Source organism: Podarcis tiliguerta (genome assembly GCF_965153285.1).
Source record: "Podarcis tiliguerta genome assembly, chromosome: 6".
In the NCBI taxonomy this organism is placed as follows: domain Eukaryota; kingdom Metazoa; phylum Chordata; class Lepidosauria; order Squamata; family Lacertidae; genus Podarcis; species Podarcis tiliguerta.
In genome coordinates this window covers 51,608,820-51,631,898 of record NC_139539.1, presented here as the reverse complement: position 1 = coordinate 51,631,898, position 23,079 = coordinate 51,608,820, and the positions used below count along the sequence as shown (strand labels likewise).

Genomic DNA, 23,079 nt, shown 5'->3' with positions numbered 1-23,079 from the left:
TCCATATTCTAGGGTTTGTTTGTTTTTATTTTATTAAAAAAAAACACCTTATCATCTTCCCAGGGGTGTGTGAGCATGAGGGAGACAATTGCAGGGTAGTAGAGGATATCAAGCCCAACTCATCAAATAAGATCGTGAGCAAGTGAAATTAACTTCCAGGGCAACATGTGATGAAAATCTATATGTGCCAAATGATAGCTGAGGTGCTGGCTGCAGTTTTAGGAACTGCCACAAATGGACTCTAGATAAGCTAAGAGGCACATCTGGGGGATGGATGGATGGATGGATGGATGGATGGATGGATGGATGGATTTACTTACTTACTTACTTACTTCTGAAGATCACAGAGTGGTTTACAATATAAAAATACATACATACTACTAATAATAAACAAAAAACAATAACCCCCACACACAGTTTAAGAGGCCAATGCTTGTTTAATTAGCCATGCTTGGGAGAAGAGGACTGTTTTTGCCTGGCACCTAAAAATATGCAACAAAGGCACCAGGCAAGCCTCCCCGGGGAGAGCATTCCACAAGCAGGGAGCCACCACAGAAAAGGCCCACACTCGTGTTGCCGCTGTCCAGACATCCTGCGAAGAGAAACACGAAAAAGGGCCACAGATTATGATCACAGGGCGGCTTTAAAACAACTACAGTGGTACCTCAGGTTACATACGCTTCAGGTTACAGACACCGCTAACCCCAAAATAGTACCTCAGGTTAAGAACTTTGCTTCAGGATGAGAACAGAAATCGTGCTCCAGCGGCGCAGCAGCAGCAGAAGGCCCCATTAGCTAAAGTGGTGCTTCAGGTTAAGAACAGTTTCGGGTTAAGAACGCACCTCCGGAATGATTTAAGTTCTTAATCCGAGGTACCACTGGGCCTAGAAATTAATTGGCGTCCAATGCAGTTGGGCTAGGATTGGTGCAATATGTTCAAACCATCTTATCCCAATGAGCAACTTGGCCACTGAATTCTGTACCAGCTGAAGTTTCTGAACTGTCTTCAGAGGCAGCCCCATATAACATTGCATTAATCTAATCTAGATTTACTGAACCAGAGCTACAATTCTCAGAGAGGTTTAAATAATCCTGAAATCTGGAGAAATGTAGTTTGGTGTGGGGAATGGGGTCTCTCAGCACCCTTCACAAGTTACAGTTCCCAGAGATCCCTGGGGAAAGGGGTTGTTCATGCTGCTTTAAATGTAGGGTGCAGGTGGGGCCTAAATTGAGGTATGGCAAACTGTTACCAGAATCTCCATATTGGGGTGGGGGGATATGAAACCCTGTGACCCATATGTGTGGGGTAAATAACAAAATGATCCCCTGGATGCCTGGATTCAAAATGCAGGGCTAAACTCACTCCAGCAGGAAAGAGCCCCCAATGGCAGAGTTCAAACTCACAAAACTCAAGCAGTCATATAATTTGGGAATATAGGCTTTTCAGATATCATTTAGTCTGTAGCAACTCTCCCCTCTTTCTGTCCCTCTTGCAATGAACAGAGCACATAATGCTAAGTAAGTTTAAAATGTTTTACTTACAACATAGGCTTGCTGTGTCTTTGTGGGGCCATCATTTGCTTCATGGAGCAACATGCAGTGGCCCAGGAGTCAGGGGAATGAGGGATCACATCACACAACTGTTTGTTTGTGTGTGTGTGTGCAAGACCTCCCAATCCAACTGTGCATTTCCCACTGCAAAAACCAGCTTCCCAGACAGCCAATCAGGTGAGCAGGGGGAGGGGGGCTGGGCAAGGACCAGGACCACCTCTCCCCTTTAAAAGGGAGCAGTGCCTAGTGCCCAGCCTCTTGCCCGCATGGAGCCTCCTGCCGTTCAATCACCCACCCTCCCGCCCTGTTCTTGGTATGCATGGGCCAGCCTGGTGATGAAATCAGAGATTGAGAAAACCCTGCATCATAGCGACATGTGGAATGTGAGCCAGTGGTGAGAAGGGATGTGGAAAGATTAGTAAAGCTGAATTTCACATATTTATTCAAAATAGGCCGTCTAATCTTTCCGAGAGACTTCCAGAAGAGGAATTTCACTGTGCTTGGGAACAACATTTTATTTTTTATTTTTTTTAAATCACATATCCAATTTAGTGGAATAAGTTGGTCAGGCATTGTACCTACTACCTAGTGAGATAAGAGACTTCTTTGTACTTCCCTCCTGCCTTGGCAAGTCTCTCCCCCACCACATATTTTGCTCTTTGGTATATCACTTTTAAATGCAGGAAAGGAAAACATTTTGCTGATCCAGAGATAAGATTTAATGGATTCCTAAAGTGTTTCTTTTAACAAGCCTATTTAAACATAATTGAAATAGTTTAGTCATCCTACTGCAGACAGGTGAAGGAGGACAGTTTGGCATCTTGGGCTGAAAGTCCTGAATACAAGGAATATTTTGCTGGTGCTCATGATGGATTTTTATTTCATAGTATTTTGCACATAACTAAGAAAAAACAATTTTCCATAGCCATGAAATACAAAAGTTAATGCCTTTCCCCCCAAACATTAACTGGTTTAAAGATATGTTAAGAGCTCCTTTGACTGTGGTCGTCCAGCAAAATTACATGATTAAGCACAGTGTTGACAAAAGTTGCCAACATCCACATTGGCTTTATATTCTTTTCACTTCCAGTATTCTGCATCAAAGATTTTTGTGCCACCTTAAAGACTTAAATTCCTTGTTGTTTTTGCTTCTATAGTTATCACAGCTTCTGTAGTTTCTCCTCTAAGAACTGTTACACTATAGCACAGTTAAACAGTATATTTTGAGAGTTGAAACTAAACAACATCAGGAGGAAACCATACTGACTGCTCCTACTGTAAGAGAAGGCAACGGAAGACTTTGACCTATGTACATCCATACTTTGCTCTAAAAATTGCATCTTCTTTTTTCCCAGATAGAAAGGCATCCAAGGATAAAGATTTAACCAGCCATAGACAGCAGGAATGGTTGACCTTTGGTCCTCCAGATGCTACTGTACCACAACACCCATCATCCTTGTGTGGGATGTAATCCATTGGTACAGTTAAATGCAACTTTCCTTATTTCCCTAGAGTGGACACAGGGATATCCAGTCAGTGTAACTTCCTGTTCCACTGGTCTGGAGCTTCCTCCCCCTGTGTGTGATCTGGGAGATGAATGTGGCTCTGGCTGTCTCCATAAAAAGAGCCAAGTCTTGCCGCCATTTTCTCAGTCTTGAAGTTGCCTTGCTCCAGTGTTTTCTTGTTCTATCTTTTGCAGCCATGCTGCTCTCCTGCAGCCATTTTGTTGTCTTCATGTAATTTTGCGGTCTGCTGGCTCTCAGCCAGCAGCATGTGAGTTCAGTCTCCCTATGACATGAACCCACACAGTTTCTTTGTGTAACTACCAAGTAAAGTCTGCCTTTCAGGGATCAAATAGTGAACTGAAATGTGAGTAAACTTTTTGTTACTTTACTCAGAAAGACTCTTGAGTCTTTATTCTTTTAGGAAGGATAAAAGGGGACACCAGAAAATAATCTTAACTAAGAGATTCAAACAAATCTGCAAACTAGCTTCCAGCTATATTGAGGGGAATCTGCTCTGCTACATCACTTACTAGCATGAGTGAAGGAAGGATAATACTTATTAAATATATCCTTTCCTACAGTCCTTAAGATCCCCACACCTTGATCACTGGCCAAGCTGGCCTGCACCGGTGGGAGTCCAGCATCATCTGGCAGTCGTATGATTACAGTTTAGGGTGTTTCCGGCAGCTCCCCAATCTTTGGCCCATTCGGCGAGGGGGGTTAAATTAAATTACCTCCTTGTTTCACTAACTGATGCCACCTGCAATAGAAACAACGGAGAAAGAAAGAAGCAAACTAGTAGCAACTACCTTTTTAAAAAGGTAAATAGCACCCAACTGCCCACAGGTCCCTATGTGAACTATTCAACTTCACAATACACCTCCAGTTAATTCTCTTATACTTGATGCATTTATCAATTTTCTTCATTGTACTCCCACATCTGTCCACTTCTGCACCTTGGTGATCTCAAACTAAGCCCATAGCTTTGAATGTGGAAAGTTATGAAGTGGCATGGGAGACAGAGAGGAATGCCAGCCACTGTTATGGAATGGGTAGGAAGCCACACATCCCACACAGTGGGCATCACACAGATAAACAATTTCCCAGGATAGCCTTCTTTAAAAGATGGGTCCAAAGCAGGGCAGAGGATGACACCCAGTTTCAGTTTCCTCCTTCGGCAAAGAATTCTGCACAGTTAGTCTTGGTGAAGCTGCAGGTAAGAAAGAGATTCTAGACACCCATAAACTTTGTGGTTTTTTAGGATGGTTACATTGCCACCTTGTGGCTGATTCTGAAGAGTGAACAGTCTCACAGCAATATCCCAGTAGAAAAGTAAGAGTCCCTTAGTGCATTTTAGAAGCAGAATGGAAAATAGACCATGTGCAGTGGCGTGTGAAGAAATATTTCAGAGGGGAACCGTTAGGTACAGAGGCACCAGCTTGCAAGGGCCTTTGGTGGGGGGCAATGCTGCTCACGTGAGCGGCATTCCCTCCCTTATGGAATGTTACCCTGGGAAAAATGCAAATAGAAATTGGATAGCAGACTAACCCAAATCCACACACATATCAAGGATGGGCTGATCACTGTGTCAAGCAAAAATAGGAAGAAGGTGAGGTGTGGGAGATGGAGGTGCCTGCAGGCAGGTGTTGGGTCTTTGGTACTTCACTGTGTAGCCTTCTCCAAATTGGAACAAAGAGAGAAGTGCTGATTGTATAGATTAGGATACAGCAGTATCCATTTCCAGAATCCACTGCTAAAATCCAGGTTTACCTCAATGTTTTCCTCTTCACATCAATGGAAGAAGCCAGTAGGCCCAGAGTAAGTAGCGAAGTCCAGATTGCTTGCACCATAATTCCAGGTTGATCTTCACACCTCACACCTTCAAGCCCCACCCTGAATCTTTGTTCTTGGCTTCCAAAAGCAAACACCATCCACACAAATGTGTCTATTCTGATATGTGGTCACTAAGCAGTTGCTAAGGATATTTGGCCTTGATATCAAGGGAGCTACTAATTTTCAGTCTATCTGAGTTACATACACTTAACTTTAAGATGAAAAGATAGGGTAGAATTAAGAGGTTTATATCATTGTAATAAAGAATGGCTATATCACAAGCACAGATGCCTCTAACAAGCATTGCCTTACTAGGTAGCCCAATACACAAGTTGTCCCTGGTGCTGCTGCTTTATTAGGGTGGCCGTCTTACTAGAACCATGTTTAAAGAATACAAAATGCATTTTAATCACAACACGAGGTCCGAACAAGATGTAACTCTAGCTTTTTCCCTTAACTGAAAGTAGACACAGTGGGAAGCCACTTACTATTGGGCATCAAGTGAAGGAGAAGAACCTTTTCTTCCCCTGCACATTCCTCAAAAATAATCTTTCTTGCTGCCATTAATCTTAGGAACAAAAGTTCTCATTTGCTCTGTGGGAGTCTAGCCTAGCTTTCCCCTTGATATGCTAGTCTGTAACTTGAGAAGTTGTTTGTTCACTAGGCATTTGGACAACACTTAAGATATATCAAAACCAAATTGTGCATAATCGTTCCTGAAATCAGTAACTGATTTTTGCTTATGCTTCATTTCAATTATATGCCATTTTGAATCAAGATGGCGGACTCAACCTATGAAAGCTTAACTGATTTTTGGGTTGCTTACAATTCCTGAATAATGCAGAGTATGAGGTCGCTGTATTCTATACATGAGAGTATATTCTGAATATAGAAACATTTGATCATGTACAATTTGAAGTAGTACAGTGCAAGCACGACTTCTGCTGTTTGTGAGAACTAGGCCTTAGTCATAAATAGCCTCCCGCTGAGTAGGATGTTGGATTTAACAAATAACCATGCCTTAACCTGCATTTTAAAATATTTCAGAAGTGAACTTGGATATGTTCTAACCCTCACTGTGGTAGGTTGCATTGTTCCATTAGTATTGATGCTATAATCATTTGGGAGTTCTCCTCTCACGAACAAGAGTCTCCACCTCCTTCATGAGCCGAAGACACAGCTCCTCTTGCCAACACACAGCCACACACTGGACAGCCACAGGGAGCCCAACAGCATCGCTTACAGCCTGAAAATGGAGGGGCAAAAAGACAGGACAACACAACAGCATTAGAAAGCTTCAGGGTATAGTTAGGTAGCATGAGGACTGGGCAAAGGCAGGTGGGTTTTTTCTGGTAAATGTGTGCCGACCTCTTTCATGCGCTTGTCCCAAGGGTCACCATAATGCCCTGTGTAGTGTTTGAGCTCTTCTTCATCAGCTTGGGAAACAGTGGTGACTGGCACAACTCCAGCTGGAAAGTTCAGGAGGTTGTATAAATTGGTGTAGGATGTAGCAGCTGAAAGTACAGAAAAGCTATAAATAATGTGACCTGGGTTTTTGCTTTTGTTTTTAATTTCAGCAAGATGTTTGCTGTTGTTTAGAACTACTCTGGAGGGAAACCATAGCTGACTGGGATTTCCCCCCATTTAAGTTAAGCTGAAACCAGAGGCAAAACAAGGCAGCATGGTGCCCTCTTGATGTTGTTGGACTACAACTCCCATCAGCCCCAATCAGCCTGAGCCAAACTGCTCACAGGTCCATGAGTGAACTGCTCAACTTCACGATATGCTTCCAGTTAATTCTCTTATTTGACATGTGTATCTATTTATTATTTACACTTGTAGCCTTCACCAAACGGCCCCACATTCATACATTTCGACCCCTTGGTCATCTTGAGCTAAGTATGTTTTTGGCATGTAGGAAGATACAAAGGGAGTTGAGAAACAGACAAGAATTTATGTTGCTGCTATGGAAAGGCGGGGAGGCCACATGTCACACACAGTAGACATTACTGGATAGTACCAAATAGTTTCCCAGGATAGCCGTGATTAAATGCTGGACCCAAAGCAGGGCAGAGGATGACATCCAGTTTCAGTTTCCTCCATTCGGCAAGGAATTCTTCACGATACATCTGTAAAGAGAATGTTGTTAAAGTTGGAAGCAAGAGAAATTGTGAGCACACAGAAACTTTGTTATTGCAATGACTAGATTGCCACCTTTGTTCTATTTATTATTTATAACAATATTAATACCCACAAAAAATACCAAAGTGGTTTACAGCAATTAAAATACCACAAGAACAATCCAAAAAGAGATGCCTTTAACAGAATTATCTTATTATCTGTAAGCTTCTGCTTAAGTCTGGCAGCAAAGAAACAACTTTAGCAAACCCTTGAAAGTCAGTACAGAAGCCACCTCTCTACTGGAGGAGCATGCCACAAGAGTAGGCAAACAACTCTGAAGGCTCAGTTTCTTGTCAAATAAGTCTCACCAATTTGGGGGGCAAGAGATGATGCTTCTACAGATTACCTCAGTGATCCAGCTGGGATATAAGCATTGTAGCTGATAATGGAACAAGGTCTCTTCTAAAAAGGCAGAGTCTGCCACAGCCCACAAACAATACCCCAGTAGAAAATACACACACTACCCATCAAGTATAAAGGGTCTCTTAATGCATTTTAGAAGTGAAATAGAAAACAGACCCCCTGCCCTTCATATCTGAGTTTAAAATGTGGTGTTTCTGTTAACAGCCAAATACAAAAGATCTCAGGTGAAGCAACTCATAGAGCTGTTTTGTATAGTATCAATCTTACATGGAAATCCATTCTGTGTCAAAAAAAATAGCATCTGTTGAACATCCATGTATGCATAGCTCACTGGACAAGATTAGATGGCAAACTAGTTATTGTATGAAGCCTTATTCGTAAACATAAACTCACCGCTGCTGCCACATGGTGGTTCCATAGGTTTTTTGCTGACCTGCAACATTGGAAATAATGAAGAGGTGACTGCCTAGCAGAAAGAGAAGCACTCAAGAGTGCTGCTTAAAGTATGTCGGCATGAGTGGGGGGGAAATGGGATGGTTCCACTGTGGCTCTGCAACAGTGTACAAAAATGGGATGCCGCCCACCCTGTGCTGGTTAATGTTTGTTGGCTATGTGGTAATTCACAATCAAGCTCTTCATAAGAGATTAAAAGAGGACTCAGTCAATCACTCTGTGGAACTGGAAGGGATGAGGAACCAGACTCTCCTGCTTTGTGCCTCATGGCTTCTGCAACACTTTGCAGCCTCCCAAAGATGCCTGCTGTCATATGAAAGGCATAGCAGAATAGCACCGAAGCTATATGCATATTGCATTAACCTTAAAGTTGCCTGCCAAACTATAGAGATAAATGGGACCTGAAAGCATCCAGATTTCCTTACAGACAGCATTCCTATGTGACTAGAGCAAAGTTGACAACATACAGTCCTTTTGCTGGGTACTACACTCTCCCTTCCATCTGTGCTTCCTGAAAGGCAGCGATAGGGAACCTGCAGCCCACCAGATGTCATTAGATCCCAACTCCCATCAGACCCAACCAGCATGTCCAATGGTCAGGAATAACAAGAGTTGCAGTCCAGCTACATCTGGAGGGGCCAAGCATCCCCATTGCTGCTAGAAGGTGATGAAGGTTTTACAGGAGAAGTGGACAACCTGTGGCCCAAGGGCTGCACATGATCCTTGGAATAACTTTATTTGAACCTCAGCCTAATTACAAATACTGTCTGCAAGTGATCAGTTCCGTCCTCTGAGAAGAGCAAATCTGTCTCTTCCCTGGCAGTCTGCTGGGCTAAGACGAAGCAGGATAGAAGGGGGTGTTGGAAGAGGAAGAGGAAGGAAATGGCAAGAAAAATACCCGCAGTTGCATGTGCCCCCCAACAGATTACCCCCAAGGCTAATGTCACCAATGATAATCTTTAAACCAGATGTTTCTTACCCAACTCCACATAGTGCATTGAGATCTCTGGCAATCCGAGGGTACTGGAGAGAAACACAAGCTTAGTTTCATTGTGAATCCCCAACAATCACATCATTGGTGTTGAATACAGTGGTACCTCGAGTTACAAACGCTTCAGGTTACAAACTCCGCTAACCTGGAAGAGTTACCTCGAGTTGAGAACTTTGCCCCAGGAGGAGAACGGAAATCTTGTGCCGGCGGCACAGTGGCAGCAAGAGGCCCCACTAGCGAAAGCACGCCTCTGGTTAAGAACAGTTTCAGGTTAAGAATGGACCTCCGGAACGAACTAAGTTTGTAACTAGAGGTATCACTGTACACAGCAGTCATTTCACCATCTCTTTGACATGTACTCACCTTACTCTATCCAGCCATCCTACCCTATGCTTGTCAGCATCTTAAAGCACGTGCAGTTGCAGTGAAACAAAGGAGCCAAATACTTACTATAGGTTTCAAGAGGAATGTAAAAATTCTCTTCACTAGAATGGGAAGACGGTAACAATTAATCTGGGATTTCAAATTTGGGTCCACAATGTCTCCTTTGCTGGAAGATGAAAGAAGAAGAAAATCAAGTTTTTCAGTTTTTATATCTGAAGTTGCATTGCTTAACCTGCGAAATAATTTCGGTTCCTGAGAATTTCAAGTAAGAATAAACTTGGAATGATGCTTTCCTGATTTCCTAGCTTAAAGGTAAAGGTAAAGGTACCCCTGCCCGTACAGGCCAGTCTTGACAGACTCTAGGGTTGTGCGCCCATCTCACTCAAAGAGGCCGGGGGCCAGCGCTGTCCGAAGACACTTCTGGGTCACATGGCCAGCGTGACATCGCTGCTCTGGCGAGCCAGAGCCGCACATGGAAACGCTGTTTTACCTTCCCGCTAGTAAGCAGTCCCTATTTATCTACTTGCACCCGAGAGCGCTTTCGAACTGCGAGGTTGGCAGGCGCTGGGACCGAACAACGGGAGCGCACCCCGCCGCGGGGATTCGAACCGCCAACCTTGCGATCGGCAAGCCCTAGGCACTGAGGCTTTAACCCACAGCGCCACCCGCGTCCCCCAGATTTCCTAGCTTACAGATAGTTTAATAGCTCACCTTCTTTGCACACAACAAAACAAAAGTTCAGCCCTGATATCTACATTGAAAAAGTGCTCAGGTAGCAAGTCTGTGAAAAGACTCTGTTACCTTGGGTAGTCTTTGCCAGTAGCACTGACTTAGAGGAATTAATAGCCTCATTCAGTGTTATAGCTCATGGCTGCCTAACTTCTTATATTGCAAAGTTTGTGAAGCCATAGTTAGTTTATCCTCTTGGCTCCATTTGGCTATGTGTTTTGCATGGTACTCTTCATTATCTAAGACTTTTAACAAAATGAACTTTTCCTATCCCTGAGTTTTCCCTAGAATTAAACATACTCTGATGAAAATCTGTTATTTATTAATGTACCAATTATTATCACAAAAGCTATCCTGGGCATCACGCTTTTCCAATGCATGGCCATAATAGCAATGTTATCAAGCAACAGCCATGTTCACATACCAGAACGTCTACTTACAACTTGTCCAGCAAATTTGCACATCCATCGGAAAATAGGCCTTTGGTGTAGAGCTCATCAACCACATAATTAAGCCGAGGAGGAACAAAGGGGATGAGCTGCGAGGAAAAGATAACAGCTTTTATTTGACAGCAGGCAAAATTATATGAGCTGCACATAAGGATTATGTAATCCACCCCACTCTTTAATAGATTCAGAGAGCTCTCTGAAAATGTAGAGGAAAATGAAGCAAAGTTCTAGTAAAGGGTTGGGTGGTAGAAGTGCAACAGGAATGGAAATTTTCTATGCTCTCTCCTCATTTTGCAGCTAATTTGCCCCAGAAATGATAAGCCCTGGGCCTATTATGTTCTTCATGTATACCCCAGATAAATTTTGACCACCACAAACAAGTGTTTAAACAAAATGTCACGCAGATACATTCTGAGGACCAGGATTAGAAGCTGTTTCTTATGGAATGTACTCTCTAGTACTTGCATAGGTTTGTTGAGTTGTGTGGATTAGTTTCCAAAACTACAGGTATGTTGATATTAAGGCCACTGTATGTGCAATAAATTTCCCACATAGGAGGTTTCCATACTCTCTGTGTATAAAACTGTGTATCCATGTGAGCAACTAAATATGTGTTAGAACCAAGTGTGCACATGTGGTGAAAGATATTCATGTTCATCGAGTATGACAGTATACAAACATTTTTCCTGCACAGAATTCCTAACTGTAGAGAAATGGCATACAGTGGTACCTCGGGTTACATACACTTCAGGTTACATACGCTTCAGGTTACAGACTCCGCTAACCCAGAAATAGTACCTCAGGTTAAGAACGTTGCTTCAGGATGAGAATAGAAATTGTGCTCCGGCAGTGCGGTGGCAGCAGGAGGCCCCATTAGCTAAAGTGATGCTTCAGGTTAAGAACAGTTTCAGGTTAAGAATGGACCTCCGGAATGAATTAAGTACTTAACTCGAGGGACCACTGTATTTTAATGGCATATTTTTACAGCTCTTCTGTTATACAAATGCATACATAAGAATTCTAATATATTCACAGTTGCCCAGTTCACCTACTGTGCTTGTTTTCATGAATATATAGCAGGGAAAGGCAAGGAGAATGTCTGGATGGACAAGGCATGGTGTGAACTGGGCCTCATTCCCCCACCCAATAACAAAAACTGAAAGCAATGTAGATCTGACAGTGTTCATCACATGACCATAGAAGCTGGGGCAAAGTGTCAGAGATACAAACAAAATCCTAGAATGGAATTTGGGTGAAGAAATTAAGAAACAGACATACTGTATGCCCTCTGAGTTGAAGAAGATTTTTGGTTTCCCGAACAGCCCTCCTCATGCTGGGAGATGGCTGGAAATAGCCATCATCTTCATAGTATCCAATCCGTAGGGGCTTTGAACTGCTGTATATCTGGAAGAAGATGAAGAAAATAGGAACTTCTATTTACAGGTGGCCATTGAAGCATAGAAATAGCTTCCAATCACTTTTATAAACCACATCATGGATCCCTGCAGTGGCACTGTTTCTTCAACACTGATCAAAAGTTTTGGAAGGTGACAGAATATAGAATGCCTTGAAGGTTTTCTAGATTTCCAGGTGAAGATTGCTACAAGTAAGGCTGCTTGTGTCCTTGAGCTCCATGGCCTGTTTAAATTCATTTTTATTTTGAATATTTTTAAAGCCAGTTGGCTCAGCTGTTGATGTTAATTGCCACATACAAGCAAATAGCATTTCTGTTTTATCTGTTTTACTCTTTGTGGACTTAAAAGCCACATATTTTAATTGAAGGACAAGCGCTGGGAGAACAGCTGCTTTGATTCAGCGTTTAGCATTCAGCTGATAAAGAATGTTCGGAAGCTAATCTCCACCAAAGGAGACCCTGCACTTTTAACAGTTTTAATATGGTTACCACACAAGCACAGACCAGCAGTGCTTCAGATAAATCATTTGGAACTCTATTGCCAAATTTAGCCCAGAAATCTATGCTGGAGTATTGTGAATCAGCAACTGGAGCAGCTGGAGGAAGGGAGGCAAAAGTAATCGCAAGGCTATTGTGGCAGGATGAAATTAATTTGTCTTATATGGATATCTCTGGTTCTTCACATAGCGAGAGTGCAATAAATGAGGCTGGAGATGACTTATCCCAAGTAAGAAGTTTTGCTACATATTCCTCCAATGAAAGCTTAGCTAACAAATCAATTGGTTCAGAAACTTTTCTTCCAAATCTTTCATGTGCCACAAGAATAATATTGCAAAGTATTTGAAGTGGATCAAAATAATAAGAAGCTATGGGACACTGGGTCTGTGGAGCAGTTAACGGGCTGAGTTTGAACTGATATGATGAAATTGATGCACCAGGATTCAATTAAATGGCCAAAATATTGGCAGACGCAGAACTGCATCAGATCATACATTCTCAGTGTTATGATCATTGTATAAATTATTTGAAAGGTCTCATTGTTGACCAAGGGTTGTGCTGTCCATGGTGCTGAATATTTCAGCTTCTCCCTCCTCACTGACACCACTTACCTCCTCTCTGAATGGCATAGGTGGTATTGAAGGATCAAGGGAGAATAACTCATCACACAGGAGCGCCTTCATGCACAGAACCAGGCTGTCCACATCCCTTGCCATTGGGCCAATTGTTGCTGTAACTGCAACAGGAGAGAAAGCATGTGGACTTTTATGCCATAGTCTACATTCCAGTAGCCAAGAAAGGGGGAGGAACCACACAGGTCAGTGGTAGAACACATGCATTACACACAGAAGGTCCCAGGTTCAAACACAGGCACCTCCAGTTAAAATAGTCACATAGTAGGGGATTTAGACAATACTGGGCCAAATGGACAAGTACTGTAACCCAGAAAAACTGTTCTTAAAATTCCCAAGTTCACTTTCACTAAGTCAAGGACACAACTCCACTGACACACAATGGATTTCAGTCTGAATAGGATGCACTGTGATCCCTGCTCTTATTACCAAAAGTTAAAACTTTATGCAATTATTTAAGTTCAGAGCTACTATACTAATGATTTGGTTGGTAGGGATAATCAACATGGTGAGCAGATGATGCTGGATTCCAGCTCCCATCAGCCCCATTCAACATCATCAACGTACAGATAGTCAATGTGAGATAATGGAAGCTGAAGTTCAGAAATATCTAGAAGGACCACTGTGGCATTTGCCTCCTAAGATGGGTCAAGGAAAGGGTTATAAGGGATGTGATGTGATTGGCCAGTGAGAATGCAAGGGGGGAGGAAAAGATAGAGTTGAGGTTTGGGAGTTGAGGTTTGTCAGTTGGGAGTTGAGGTTTGGGTGTTGGAGAAGGAAGAGGGTGGAATAGGCAGTGGGTTGGTCGAGTTGATTTGTGAGTGAGAGGAATTGTTAGGGAGTTAGATAGATAGTTGGGAATAATTCAGTTTGAAGTTGTTAGGAACTAAGATTTAAGAAACTGACAAGAGAAAAATAAACTGAAACCATATGCTTATTCCTGCACTTAAAAATAAACTTGATTATTTGTTTATGTTAACAACTGTCTGGACTCCGTGTGTCCCCATGAGAAGCAGGGTGGTGGCAGCGAAGAAAGCAACAGTAGTGGTGGCACAGGGTCAATAGACCGTGAAACGTCCGGGGGCCCTGTGTGATCGCCACAACCACAATTGCTATCCCTGGTTTACAGCAAGGGGACTACATTATTTAAATACACTCTAATGTCACTGAAGGATATGTGAGTTCCTAGCATAGTTGAAAGTTCTTTTACTAATCTGAATGGGTAAAAATTACTTACCCGACTTCATGCCAGCAATAGGGCTAGCAAGACCAAGTGTGCTGGGAATGATGCAAACGAGAGAGAAAGAGTTGTAACTATCAACACAGTAGAAGATGATCCATGTTTCAGTTGCAAATCACATGCAGGCATTCAGAAATGATACTAGAGTTCAGCTACACTGGAGTTAACAATTCATTCAGTTACGATTTGCTGGCATGGTAAATATTATCATGAGAGAATCGAGTTTGACTTTAGATGTAGCATGATATTAACAACAGAACAATCACATGTTTCAAACAGCCAGGTGCAACTTCTATAACGTGAATGAATGTATAGCAAAGAAATTATGTAATAAACTAAAATTTAAAGTACTGACTTCAAAATAATATATAATATTGTATGGTATAATGTATCAATTATAATTAGAATAATAGAAACATATAAATTTATATCCCACTCTTCCTCCTAAAGTGGCCCAGGGCATTTAAATGTAGCAGTAACAGTTATGACAATAAACTTAGTTTTGCTCCAATTATCTCTGAATGCATAAAATTGGAATATTTATCACAGTCAAGGAAGGGTGTTAAATCCTTTCCAGCCCCAGGGACCACATTCCCTTGTGAGCAACATTCCTGGGGCCACAGGCCCATGGTTGGCAGGGTTAGAAGGAAAAAGTGGCTGGACTGATGGATGTGACTCTTCTTTTGGTATTATAGGCTACAGTCCAGCCACACAAAAGGCAGAAGTTTCTATACCCGCCCCCCACATAAATCTCTTCATCTCAACTAACATTATGCTGCATGTACGGGGAGGGGGGAGGAAACTTTGGTTCTGTAAAACAGCCACTGCATTTTGTGGAATAAAAATGCATTTTAAAAAAATGCATTCTAGCCAGCCAAAAGCAATTAAGGGGGACACAGTGCAGGGCTGGTAATGGGAGCAGGCCCACATTTCATCCCCAGGCTCAAAGTTCCCCACTCCTGAACTACGGGAATGCCTACATTCAATATGCAAATTCAAAAAGCACTGGTTGTTTCTGCTCAAATGAAGCATCTCCCACTAATGCTCGGTAAACACATTCCATTAGCATTCACCTGTTTGACTATCTGCCAGCCCAGGACCAGTTAATTGAGTGAACTTTCCAGGACCCACCTCAGTCGATTACCAGTTGGTTTGAGTCCACAAAGCCCACAGAAACTTGATGGGAGCCGAATGCTTCCAGCGACGTCTGTCCCAAAGCCCAAGAGGGACCCTCCTCCTGCAATGAGTGCCCCTTCCCCTCCAGAGGAACCACCAGGACTTTTCTTGTGGTTCAGGGGGTTGATTGTCTGACCAAAAATTAAGTTGCTGCAGTCATAGCTGAGTGAAATAGAAAGCGGGTTGACCATTAATGTTTTATAGGAGCTTTATGCCTTATACTTAAACAAAGCATGAGACAATGGGTTGCATCTAACATAGGGCTAAACAAAATGTTCCATCAGCACAAGGAGTTCTGCTTGTGCAATGAAACGTTCCCCCCTGAACCCCTCCCCTAAACCTGTTCTCGGTTCTGGAGCAGATTTGTGGACTGAGCAAAGCATGTGCCGGGTTGGGGGGGGATTCCATTATGCTAACACTATTCCTTCCAATAGCACAACTATTAAGTTGAATATTGCCCAGTAGGTAAATAATAGAATGGAAATAGCATCAGGCAATTGAGAAATACAGGGAATGTACTTGAATGACATCATGAAGACTAATGCAAGGTAATGAAATAAGAACCATCTTGCAGAATCACTCATGGTTATTCAGATGCTGCAGAGAAATGCACAAGAAGGATGTAGTGGAAATAGCTTGTCCCCTATTCTGAGATATATATTCTCTGAATGTAGATGTTTCATTTAGCATCGTGGGTAATAATAACCAGTGCTAATGTACACATCCTGAAGAAAAAGTTGGTAGAATCCTAATGTTAAGAGTTGACTGTGGGTGGGGAATGCCACTATTAAGAACATAAGAATAGCTTGCTGGATCCGACTAATGACCCACCTACTCCAGCATCCTATTGTCACAGTGGACAATCAGATGCCTGTGGGAAACCCGCACAACTGAAAAAAGGTTCATTAAAAGTTACCTGAAAATAAATAACTGTTCAACCAGGGGGAAAGTTCTAACTTGCATACTCCCTGCTATGCAACATTTGATGTGTGGGAAGCATTCAAAAATACCACCAACCACCTGCATTCTGGTAAAATCCAGTTAACGACCTCATTTGCATCCTTTTAGGGAAGGAGTAGAGAACTTATGGCTCTTCCTATCATGTTGGAATCCATTTCCCAGCACCCAAGCTAGTATATAGTCAGGGATGATGGGAGTTGTAGCCCAGCAAAACCCACAGGTTCTTCATCCCAGCTCTATGCCCACTGGAGATGCACATGTGAGTGCAATGAGGTACATAACAAAAGCCCTGCCCCCTTCACCAGGAAGAGAATGCTCTTTATGGGGTGAGTGAAAAATGCAAAATTTCATTCTGAATAATTTCATTAATAATATAAAATATCCTACTTTCTATCTCCTGCATCTTCAAGTAGGGGTGTAAAACACTCCTGTCTGAATCCTTGAAGACCCACCACTTACAGTCCGGGTAGGCAAACTGAGCTAAATGGCTCAGTGATCTAACTTGGCAAAAGTTTATCTACTTGTTCAGCGAGTGGACGCTGTTGGGGCAGGGTTCGTCTGCCATGACATATTATAGAAGTAAATTCCCTAACTTAATTGTGAAGAGATGCTTCCTATTTATGACTCAGATCTCTTCAGAATAATTCCTCCCAAATCACTCTCCCCCACATTGATCATAATCTATCAAACTCTGCAGTGATATTTTTCTAGAAAATATGCCATAAACAGCTCCCTCATTCTCTTAGAATGGCAATGGCGCCCACCAGAAAGGTGCCGTCTGAAAAAAAGCCCCAAATCTCTGTAATGTCCCCCATAGTGTTTTTTGCTACATTGGAAAGCCAAGCTACTCACTATTTTTATTTCTTTTTTCTTAGTCCTATGGTATATTTGTAAAAAGAGAAAGCAACAGGGAATTACAAAAGAAGAGAGTGTGCTAAAGTATACTTAATCATGCTTTGGGGAATGTTGGTCTTCACAAATGGTATTGCCCCTTGTTTCTTCAAAACTTTTACTATCACGCTGTCATCCTTTTCCACTTTGCCAAGAAAGTGCACCAACCCACACGTGGAGATGTGGCCCTTTGGGGGGAAACCAAACACAGCCGATTTAACATGATGGGGCAAACAAATCTAGAGCTATGTAGCTTAGCCCAAGAACGAAACTGTTAAGCCTTGTTGGTAAAATAGATGCCATGAAACAAAGAAAGCTTTCCCAGATCCCATGGGGATTGGCCCTGATAGAAAACACTGATTGACTTATTGATTGATTGATTGATTGATTGATGGATTGAATTTCTACACCATCCTTCATGTGAGGATCACAGGACAACATAGTAACAAACATACACAACATAGTAACAAACAAAAACAATACCCACAGTTTAAAGAGTCATATATTATTTAATTAGCCAAGGCCCACCCTGATGGCCTGCCATGGACTAGGAGCAAGTTTTTAATAATCATAATCATAATCATATACAGAATTAGAATGGATTCTTGAATATATTATACCCTAGCACCCAATTACAATTCTCAAACATCCATTCATTCGATTTATTATATATCCCACCTTTCCTCCAAAGAACTCACAATGGAAGAAAATGACTCTCCTCCCCATATTTATCCACCCAACAATACCTGTGGAGTAGTTTAGGCTAAGAGACAGGGGCTGGCCCAAAGTAAGCCTCACAGGTGATCAAGGATTTGAATTCGAGTTGTCTCAGCCATACTCTGACATGCTAATTACTACACCATACTGGAGTCATTTTAAAAAGAGCCATTTCAACCTTAACATTTGTGCATTCATAGTGAGCGGAACCAGGCAATCCATGTAACATGCACTCATATCTGTAGATGTGCACATGTGCACACAGTTATGTACGCCAAATTTGGAAATGTATATTTCATTGGAATGTGATCATGCTGTACTCCATTTCAGTTATCTCCCTTCTCTAGAGTTCCACAATGGCCAAAATTGAATGGGCCATGCCCTGTATGTTAGTTGAAGCTGCTGTGAGAGGGGAGAAACAATGATTACATTGAACCAATCAACATCACAACTGATGCACAGACAGATCATCATAAGGAAATTGGTGACCACATTTAAGGGTAAAAGGGAGATTAACCTTGCATCCAATGTGGTCCTTAATGCTGACAGGAATCCCATACAGCAGGCCTTTCTCCTTTTGCTTCTTCACTTCCTGGAGCTGTTCCTCACAGCCGTGAATAAAATCAGTCACACAGTTCACCTCCTGGGTCACTTCAAGAGCCTTGCCAAGGAGGAGGAGGAGGAGGAGGTGGTAAAATAGGGAGATAGAGAGCATTCACATTATAAAAAAGGTATCTCTGCAGTGAGTTCAAAATGTCATCATTGTCAAAAACCTTGGAAGGTAGAAGGCTGTTAATTTGCTACTTGTAGCTCCTAAGTTTAACAAACTTAAAAGTCATGTCAGTCATTTTGGCCCAGTAAAAGCATAATTGAGATTTAGATGACCCATAACTTGGTACAAAATCATTAAGAGTTGAGCCAGTGCAGGCTGGGGGACTTCTGTAGCTCGAGGGACATATTCCCTCATGGGTAACCTTCCAGGAGCCGCATAGGTTGGGTCAGAGTCAAAAATGGGTGGAGCAAAGTATGTGACCTTTGTCCACTGCATCACATTTTGGGTATACAAGAAGACACACATCTCTCTCCAGCCAGGCAAGAAAAAGGCATGATCACATTTCAATAACACATTCCAGCCAGATAAAATCATTTGAGCATGGAACAGGGCCATTGTTATGTGAATGGCCTGGGGAGGAGAAGAAGAAGAGGAGTTTGGATTTGATATCCCGCTTTATCACTACAGGAAGGAGTCTCAAAGCGGCTAACAATCTCCTTTCCCTTCCTCCCCCACAACAAACACTCTGTGAGGTGAGTGGGGCTGAGAGACTTCAAAGAAGTGTGACTAGCCCAAGGTCACCCAGCAGCTGCATGTGGAGGAGCGGAGACGCGAACCCGGTTCACCAGATTACGAGTCTACCGCTCTTAACAACTACACCACACTGGCACTGGGAGAGTGCTAAGGGGCATGTCAGTGGTCTGGGATGGCAGCAATTGGTCCAGGAACCAGAGCTTACTCACTCCTGCCTAATGGCACAGTCATAGCCATGCTCTGCAGCATCAGGTGACAGGGATTGTTCTCCTATGAGCTCCAATACATTTCAAACCTTCAGCACTATCTGTTACTTGATTTTTTCCCCCCTTATGCCCTTTGTAAAATGAGGACATTGGGAAAGGTTTAAAGGGTGAGGGGAGGGGGGAATAGATATCCCTATAACAGACACACTACATTGACAGAGCACCTGGGACTAAATGAGCAACAGCTACCAATTAGTACATAAAAATGGTGCATTATCTGGAAAGTCACGTGGTTGAACAGAAGTATGTCAGAAGGCTTCCTGCTGAAGCAGTTGCACTCACCTTCTTTACATAGGTATACAGGACACTTTCTGGAGAAAGTGTCTCCTCTCTAAGTTTCTCTGCCAGTTCCACAAGCGACAGGGAGAGAATAAATTCTGACTGGATTCCCGGGTTCTGCAAGAGGAGGCAGCTGTGTCAGAAGGAAATGCTTATCCTCACACATTGGGAATAGCCCCAAGTTATAAAAGTCACTTTGGTCACAAGCTCAAAATTGTGAAACCAGAATGCAGTCCCATCAGTTGTTGTTGCTTTTACATGGGTAATTTTTTTCCATGATAGATCCAGGAAACAATAACCAAAACAAAATAGCAACAAAAACTAAAGTAGAATTTACAGACATTGTACACGCATCAGTCATAAGTTCCTCAAACAGTAAACCAAGGCGGTTGAGCGCCTATCCATTTGGAAGCAATCCCTAAAATAAGGTAAAGATTTCTATTTCCTCAGGGAATTTCTTAGTCAAGCAGAGGTACATAGATATATTAAGGAACAGAGAAATACATTTCTAAAAAGGCACCCAAAACAGCTCAAGGTCTTCTGCCATTTCACACCTTTTTGTCTGTTGGGGTCTGTATTACCTTTCCCAGAACTTACTAAGGCTGTGGACATTAGCTGTGGACATAGTCACAGCAAGAGAGGGTGGACCACTCTGTGTGTGTGTGCTTGTGTGTACACACACACACACACAGACAGACAGACAGACACACACACACAAACACACACACACACACAACCATTCATATCTATTTATTCACATGGACAAACCTGTCTCTGGTTTCTCAGTTGCAGCGTTCTGAATAAAAGGACTCCAAAGAACGCACTGCAACAGTTGGTAGCAAAGTCCCACTTTAACAGTACAGAATTTGCAAGGTCTTCATACAATCCTATTACAATGTTGATTTCCCAGTGAGTGCTATGATGATGCAGGTGGTGATACAATCAAAATGGGACCTGTGTTGCAGATAGGGACATTGATGCTGCCTGTAATGAGGCCCCAACTCCCCATTTCAATTGTTTCTCCTATCTTGATCTTGCTCAAATTAGTGTGTACACTTGAAGTCAGGAGCTTGAAGCAATGCTGGAATATTTGCCAAATCTGTTAAACACTAACCTACTGTCCTCTTGAGAGTCACAGTCAAACCCTGGGTCACCAGCTTGTTATTCCTGTTTATTTATGGGATTATGAACTCTTGAGTAAGTGCAGCAGAACTATCACAATCGGCAGTGGCTGGGGAAGCAACCTCCCAACTTTTAATGCATGTTCCTCCACCCACAAATGCAGGACTGAAGCCTGCCTGTGACCAGCAGTTTCAGAAGAGGAGATTTGCTGTTAAGAGACAGATTTTGGATACTGCTGCAAACATCATCATGCCCAGTCCATGCTAATCCTAACAATTTGGGCACCAAGATCCTGGGTTCAAAAGCCAAAGCCAACCTGCATGGCCTGACAGACCCACTCTCAAGCTAGTATCGGAAGGATGTGGGAGATACTCTGGTGACTTTTAAAAGTAGGGTTTCATTTTGAATGGTTACAGGACTGGATTATGCAGTAAAAATCCACTTATCCTAATACTCTTTAAAAAAACAACAACTATTGAACAGACCAGTAACTTGTAACTGCTGCCTCCTGCCTTGTTTTTGCTAAATTAGCAGCACCAAAGTGACCTATCTGGGGTCAAGCCTAGGCAGTGTCACGGAGGCCCTGGGCTGCCCAGAAGACAAGACCCCCCTCTCAGCCTCACTGATGTGGTCCAAAGGAAAGGAAAGCAATACACTGGGCACCAGCTTAGCTGCAGGAATTGCCAGAATGAGGCACACAAGATGCTGTCCGTCTTAGGGACTCAGCATTAGCTCAGTGCAGCAGTGCCTGCTTTGCATCCAAAAGGTCCCAAGTTTTATTTGAACTGCACAAAGTGGACACGATCCCTAGCAAACCTGACTGGAGTGCTCTCAGCTAGACATGATCACAGCCATTAAAAGTGTTGTTTGAGAAAGATCTCATTTTCAGAAGAGGCCTCCATCTCTTTCCCCTGCACTCCACCCCAATTAAAAGTTACCTTCTGTTTAAATTTCCAAATCATTTTTTCCATTTGTTCCAAGCTGTCGTCTCGCCATTGCCTGGCCTCTTCCATCTTCTGCAGAATCCTTTTGCGGGCCACCCATTTCCAAACCACAACCGCTGCTGCCGAGCCACAGGCAACAGCAAGAGCAGCCTGAGGATAAATTCCATCCCTGGGCAGGATCTCTATCAACTTCTCCTGGATCATGGCAAAGCCCTTCTCTCTGTCTTCCCAGTTTGCCCCTCTCTGATACTGGAGGAGGCTGGTGCTATTTAAGTATCAGTTCCTGAGCTATTTCACACTCCAAGAGACCATCAACATAGGGGCTCCCAAGATAAGACTCCGCCCAAGGCATCCCAGAAAATTGACCTTTGATCTGTTAAAACAGTAACTCAAGGTTGTTTTCCTGCTGGAGTCGACAAAAGAGTCCTTACAATTCTGAGCAGTCTCTTTCACATCAGATGTAACAAGCAATGACACCATTGCTCACTTCTTTTTTTAGGAGCAAAATAGTCATTATGATGACAACTTATTCCTTGTAAATAGAGCCTGTACATTAATTTTCCTCCTCTCGGTGGAAACCAAGCCATCTCGTATATGCATGAAAGCACACACAAATAATTGGCCTGACCTTTAGAAGCCTGAAGAAAATGGCTGGGAGATGGACAGACTTTGGTCTGTCTTAGCAAAGAGTAACAGTTACTCATTTCCAAACTTAAACTCATTTGCAGTTTATAAAATACTAACCTATGCTGCTGAGTAACTTACTATTGCATTTTCAACGAGCTCTTCTCCAATACCCACCACACAGCACAGAAGGTGAACCAAGTTCTCACACACTTTGCTCATAGTTAGCAAGCTATAAGCTCCCTGCCTCCTCACTGGGTTGTGTGTGGCTATCTCCACAGTATTGGCTAGTAGATTGCAAGAAACCTTCAAATGGAAGAATTCACAGAAACACAATGTAGTCTCTACCATGGTGCAGCAATGGGGCCCTCCGAACTGTGCCACAGTTTACAGATGTTAGGTTGGCAGTGGGAATCTAGAAGAAGGCATTTCCCATTGTGCCTCTCCCCACTTTTCTTGCTCTGCTTTTGTCAGCAATTAACTCTGGCTTTCTGACTGCTCTGGTTTCACTGACAATTGTGGTTTTCTAGTTTGAACCATTTTGTTAATTTGTTAAAAACAACTGCGTTGT

The 23,079-nt window shown here is 42.7% G+C and overlaps 1 protein-coding gene across 3 annotated transcripts; it reads right to left on the bottom strand.

The window, feature by feature from the left end:
• Window positions 1-445: 445 nt before the first annotated feature.
• Window positions 446-22,956, bottom strand: LOC310680835 (vitamin D3 hydroxylase-associated protein-like). Of its 3 annotated transcripts, none has more exons than XM_083447864.1 (16): window positions 21,879-22,956; window positions 19,822-19,935; window positions 18,485-18,628; window positions 17,305-17,438; window positions 15,355-15,561; window positions 14,221-14,261; window positions 12,963-13,087; window positions 11,718-11,843; window positions 10,431-10,528; window positions 9,328-9,427; window positions 8,866-8,909; window positions 7,827-7,866; window positions 6,910-7,018; window positions 6,258-6,403; window positions 5,961-6,135; window positions 446-592 (listed from the first exon to the last, which is right to left on the bottom strand). In XM_083447864.1, exons 1-15 carry the CDS (start codon window positions 22,086-22,088, stop codon window positions 6,007-6,009), a joined length of 1,767 nt encoding a protein of 588 aa, XP_083303990.1. In that variant the 5' UTR covers window positions 22,089-22,956; the 3' UTR covers window positions 446-592; window positions 5,961-6,006. The 3 variants fall into 3 exon arrangements, with proteins under 3 accessions (XP_083303990.1, XP_083303991.1, XP_083303989.1); XM_083447865.1 differs by having other exon boundaries at window positions 5,967-6,135; XM_083447863.1 differs by lacking the exon at window positions 446-592 and having other exon boundaries at window positions 2,247-6,135.
• Window positions 22,957-23,079: the final 123 nt, after the last annotated feature.

Coding starts and splice junctions, on each gene's coding strand:
- LOC310680835 (XM_083447864.1), bottom strand. CDS start 22,088: ATGATCCAGGAGAAGTTGATAGAGATCCTGCCCAGGGATGGAATTTAT. Junction 17,439..18,484: donor AGGACCACATTGGATGCAAG/GTTAATCTCCCT, acceptor TTCCCCCCAAAG/GGCCACATCTCCACGTGTGG. Junction 6,404..6,909: donor CTATCCTGGGAAACTATTTG/GTACTATCCAGT, acceptor CTGTACTTTCAG/CTGCTACATCCTACACCAAT.